The 4,749-nt window shown below is 57.9% G+C and overlaps 1 protein-coding gene across 1 annotated transcript in view; it reads left to right on the plus strand.

Moving 5' to 3' along the window:
• Nucleotides 1–4,749, plus strand: part of PKLR (pyruvate kinase L/R) — a gene marked incomplete at its 5' end in the record, with an annotated part of 11,068 nt that overhangs the window by 5,501 nt on the left and 818 nt on the right. Inside the window, 8 exon segments of the mRNA XM_006153441.3 lie at nucleotides 413–504; nucleotides 599–730; nucleotides 818–1,004; nucleotides 1,341–1,611; nucleotides 1,714–1,864; nucleotides 2,153–2,305; nucleotides 2,400–2,566; nucleotides 4,391–4,572. Of these exon segments, the coding sequence (XP_006153503.2) occupies nucleotides 413–504; nucleotides 599–730; nucleotides 818–1,004; nucleotides 1,341–1,611; nucleotides 1,714–1,864; nucleotides 2,153–2,305; nucleotides 2,400–2,566; nucleotides 4,391–4,572 (1,335 nt within the window).

Consider the following 4,749-nt stretch of genomic DNA (forward strand, 5'->3'; position numbering starts at 1 on the left):
GCGGATCGACAGAGGCTGGGGTTTGGCCCATGGCCTGGGCTACACAGCGCCCCATCAGCAGAGCAGGCACGAGACAGAACTCAGCCCATGGGGTCTCTCAGCTCCAAAGTCCCTTCCCCCCCACCCCATTGCTGTACCATCCTACCCTGGGTCACCCCACACTGCAGCACTTACATCACTTGCCAACCCAGTTACCTCAGGTATCGCTGAGGATCCCCCTATCGAGACACCCTCCCACCCCCACTCCCACCCCGTGAGTTGCCTCCCAGCGGCAGAACTTGGCTGGAGAAGGAAGGAGTAAGGCCAAGTACCCGGACTCCTGTGACTCCTGTGGCCGGGGCCTCTGCGAGGGTGGCAGTGGCTCTGCTCTGGGGTTTGGGGACAATTGTCTGAGCGGGATCTCTCGTTCCAGGGCCAGCATCTCGCTCCGTGGAGCGCCTCAAGGACATGATCAAGGCTGGGATGAACATCGCCCGCCTCAACTTCTCCCACGGCTCCCATGAGGTGCGGGGTGCGGCGGCAGGGCGGCGGGCGGGTTGGAAGGTGCCTGGGGTCCTGGGCACCCTCCCTGATGCCCCCGCTCCGCTCCCGCCCCTAGTACCACGCCGAGTCCATCGCCAACGTCCGGGAGGCGGTGGAGAGCTTTTCGAGTTCCCCGCTCGGCTACCGGCCGGTGGCCATCGCGCTGGACACCAAGGGCCCGGAGATTCGCACCGGGATCCTGCAAGGGGTGAGAGGCGCGGCTCCTGCACTGGCGCGGAAGGGGCGGGGAGGGCCGCGGCAGGGGGCGGGGCACCGGGGGGGGCCCCGCCCCCAGGGCCCGGAGTCGGAAGTGGAGCTCGTGAAGGGTTCCCAGGTGCTGGTGACTGTGGACCCGGCGTTTCGGACCCGGGGGACCAAGAACACGGTGTGGGTGGACTACCCCAATATCGTCCGGGTCGTGTCGGTCGGGGGCCACATCTACATTGACGACGGGCTCATCTCCCTAGAGGTCCAGAAAATCGGTGCGGACGCGCCTCCAGCCCTGACCGCGCCCAGACGCGGGGCTCTGTCTGCGGTTTGGCTCCCCCTACATCGTAGAGCGCCCATTCCTTCCCCGGCCGCGCGTGCTTCCCCACCCGCTCCAGGAGTCCCCAGTGTCCAGACTCCCGCGCTGGTTCTGGGTTGGGCTGGACTGGGGGCTGGTGGTCTCCCCAGACGTCCATCTGGTGCCCGCTCGGTAATATAGGAGGAGAGTGGGATGTGGTTCCCGATCTCTTCGCGGTCCAAGCCTGCTGTTCCTTCTGCGGTGACTCTGCCCTCAGCTTCAACTCTGACCCTGGCTCGCTCTGTGTCCGCAGTCCCAGAGGGCCTGGTGACCAAAGTGGAGAGCGGCGGTGTCCTAGGCAGCCGAAAGGGCGTCAACTTGCCGGGCGCCCAGGTGGACCTGCCCAGTCTGTCTGAGCAAGATATGAAGGACCTGCGCTTCGGGGTGGAGCACGGTGTGGACATTGTCTTTGCCTCTTTTGTGCGGAAAGCCAGCGACGTGGTTGCCGTCCGGGCTGCTCTGGGGCCGGAAGGGCAGGGCATTAAGATCATCAGCAAAATCGAAAACCACGAAGGCGTGAAGAAGTGAGGCCGGGTCTTAGGCCCCTCACCGACCCTATCCTCTTTTTCCTGCCTCTCCCTGGTGTCTCCTGGTTCTGTCCTGGCACTGATTCCCCTAACTGGCAGGTTTGATGAAATCCTGGAAGTGAGCGATGGCATCATGGTGGCCCGGGGGGACCTGGGCATCGAGATCCCAGCGGAGAAGGTTTTCCTGGCTCAGAAGATGATGATTGGCCGCTGCAACTTGGCTGGCAAGCCGGTCGTCTGTGCCACACAGGTCCGGAGTGAGCTGCGGGTCTTGGGGACACCTGAGGGTGAACACCCACACCTTAGGCCGTAGTGTATTCTGCTGTGCAGTGTTTGATCCTCAAACAACATTAGGTAGAGAACCAGTGACCCCCATCTTCAGATGAGGAATTCGAACTGCCAGACCATGTATTATAGCTTGCAAGTGTGACCCTGGCTTTCAGGACACTTAGAGAGTGTGGGTGTCAGAGAAGCAGTGTGGGCAGGACCCCCAGTGGAGGTGTGAGTCCTACAGTGCTGACATCCACGGTGCCCCCAGATGCTGGAGAGCATGACCACCAAGCCCCGGCCTACACGGGCGGAGACGAGTGACGTGGCCAATGCCGTGCTGGACGGAGCCGACTGCATCATGCTGTCCGGGGAGACTGCCAAGGGCAACTTCCCCGTGGAGGCCGTGAAGATGCAGCATGCGGTAGGAGTGCAGAGTGGGCCAGGGGATCCAAGCCCTCTAGACTCCAGGCCCCTGCCCAACCTGACCCCCTCCCTCCCCCCACCGGTGCCTGCAGATTGCCCGGGAGGCCGAGGCTGCAGTGTACCACCGGCAGCTGTTTGAAGAGCTACGCCGGGCAGCACCCCTGAGCCGTGACCCCACTGAAGTCACCGCCATTGGGGCCGTGGAGGCTGCCTTCAAGTGCTGTGCCGCTGCTATCATCGTGCTGACCACGACTGGCCGGTGAGGGGGACACTGGGGGTGCCCAGACAGGGCTTTGGGTCTGGGTAGACCAGGATGGGCCACAGACCTGGGCTTTGTCTCATCGTCAGGAATGAAGAATGTCACCTGGGTAAAAAGAGAGGTTGCGGTGAGGGCTAGAGGCCAGGAGTGGCTGGTCTCGGAGTGAGCCAGGAATTGTGCCGGTGACTCGGGGGCTGGGGGAGACAGTGGCATCACTGGGTGCCATGGCTTCAAGGCCATGTGGGTCCTGGGGCTCGGAGGCAAGCCCGTCCAGCCCACAGAGCCTTACGGTGCCGACGTGTTGCAGAAGGGCTGGTGGGCCTGAGTTCAGATTTGCTCTGAAACGTAAGCTAGGGGACCTTGGGTAACTCACCTGCTCTGTTCCTCGTATTTATCATGAGTTAATCATTTGTTCCTTGTGGGTTCATGAAGATTAACACGAAATATTAAGTGCAGGACCAGCAGGTGGCATGGTGGTTAAGGTGCTGGACACTCCCACATAATCGACCATGGTTTGAATCCCAGACCTGGTGGCTTGTTCGCTTTATCACTCCCCCCTCTGTCTCTCTCTGGTCAAATTAAAAAATAAGTGAATGGGGGGACCAGCAGTTGGCATAATGGCTGTGTCACTGGACTCCCATGTAGTCAACCGCGGTTTGAGTTTCAGACCCAGTGGCTTAAATTCACACGGGGTGTGTGTGTGTGCATACCCAAGATCCCGAGAGAATGGAGAAGGGATTGCGGTATGGTCATCCCCCTGGGGGGTGATTTCTCACTTTCTGTCTCTCTGTCTCTCTCTGTCTTTCTGACGAGCGCACTCACCCTATTAGCAAAAACCTCTTAAAAAATAAATAAATAAGTGAATGGTGCTGACAGGTGGCATGGTGGTTAAGGGTGCTGGACTCCCACATGGCCAACCACAGTTTGAATCCCAGACCTGGTGGCTTGCTTTCTCACTTTCCTTCTCTCTCCCTCTCTCACTCTGTCCTTCACTGATGAAAGTCAAAATGAGTAAATAAATAAATAAATAAATAAAGCAAAATAAAATAATTCTTAAAATGAATAGACAAATAAAATGAATTCTTTAAAAAAGATTAAGTCCTAAGTGTAAATTAAGTACATACATGTACATTCTCAAAAGGGGTTCGTAGTTCTTACAGAGGTTCTCACTGTTCTCTCCTTTGCTTTTCCTTGTTGTCTCATGCCTTCCTTGTATGGTAAGGGAGGGCAGGCATCTTTACACTCACTTTACAGGTGAGAAAACCAAGGCCCAGAGAAGTGACCACCCAGGTTCACACAATCTGTTGGTGACACCTGGAATTGGAACCCAAATCTTTTTTTTTTTTTTTAGTTTTTTTTTTTAGAGGTTTTCGCTATAGGGCGCATGCGCTTGCCAGACAGACAGAGAGAGACATAGAGACAGAAAGCGAGGGATGGCCAGGCCACAGTCCCTTCTCTTCCATTCTCCTCTTGGGGTTTTGGGCATGCACGCACACACGCTTGGTGTGATTTTCAAGCTCCCAGGCGTGGACCTAAACCCATAGTCGGCCATGCGAGAGTCCAGTGCCTTACCCACCACACCACCTACTAGCCCCCAAACGCTTTCTTTTTCATTGCCAGAGGGCACATGCACTGTCCAGAGAGAGAAAACGCCATCCCCCATGGAGTGTGGCCACACCACAATCCTTTTCCTTCCACTTCTGCATCCCATCAGTATTTGGGGTACACACACATGCGTACCTGGCATGTAACCAGAACCCAAACTTTTGTTTCCCAATTCCACACCCTTTTGCTGTTCTGGACTGACCTTCCTGCATCCTCCAGCTCGGCCCAGCTTCTGTCTCGGTACCGGCCCCGGGCAGCTGTCATCGCAGTCACTCGCTCTGCCCAGGCTGCCCGCCAGGTCCACCTCTGCCGAGGAGTCTTCCCCTTGCTGTACCGCGAGCCTCCAGTGGCCGTCTGGGCAGACGACGTGGACCGCCGGGTTCAGTTTGGCATTGAAAGCGGTGAGCCGCCTAGACCTTCCTTGCCTGCCCACCCCACCCCGGCACTGGCATCAGAAGGGTCCGCACCCAGCACTCCGCACCGTCTCCAAAGGCCTTGCCCTCTCCTTGGGTCCCAGGTTTTCCCTGTGAGATTCACTGAGTGGAATCTTGTCCTCTAAGGTTGGGGAGAGGGAAAGA

Source organism: Tupaia chinensis, unplaced genomic scaffold (assembly GCF_000334495.1).
Source record: "Tupaia chinensis unplaced genomic scaffold, TupChi_1.0 Scaffold000374_1, whole genome shotgun sequence".
Taxonomy (NCBI): domain Eukaryota; kingdom Metazoa; phylum Chordata; class Mammalia; order Scandentia; family Tupaiidae; genus Tupaia; species Tupaia belangeri.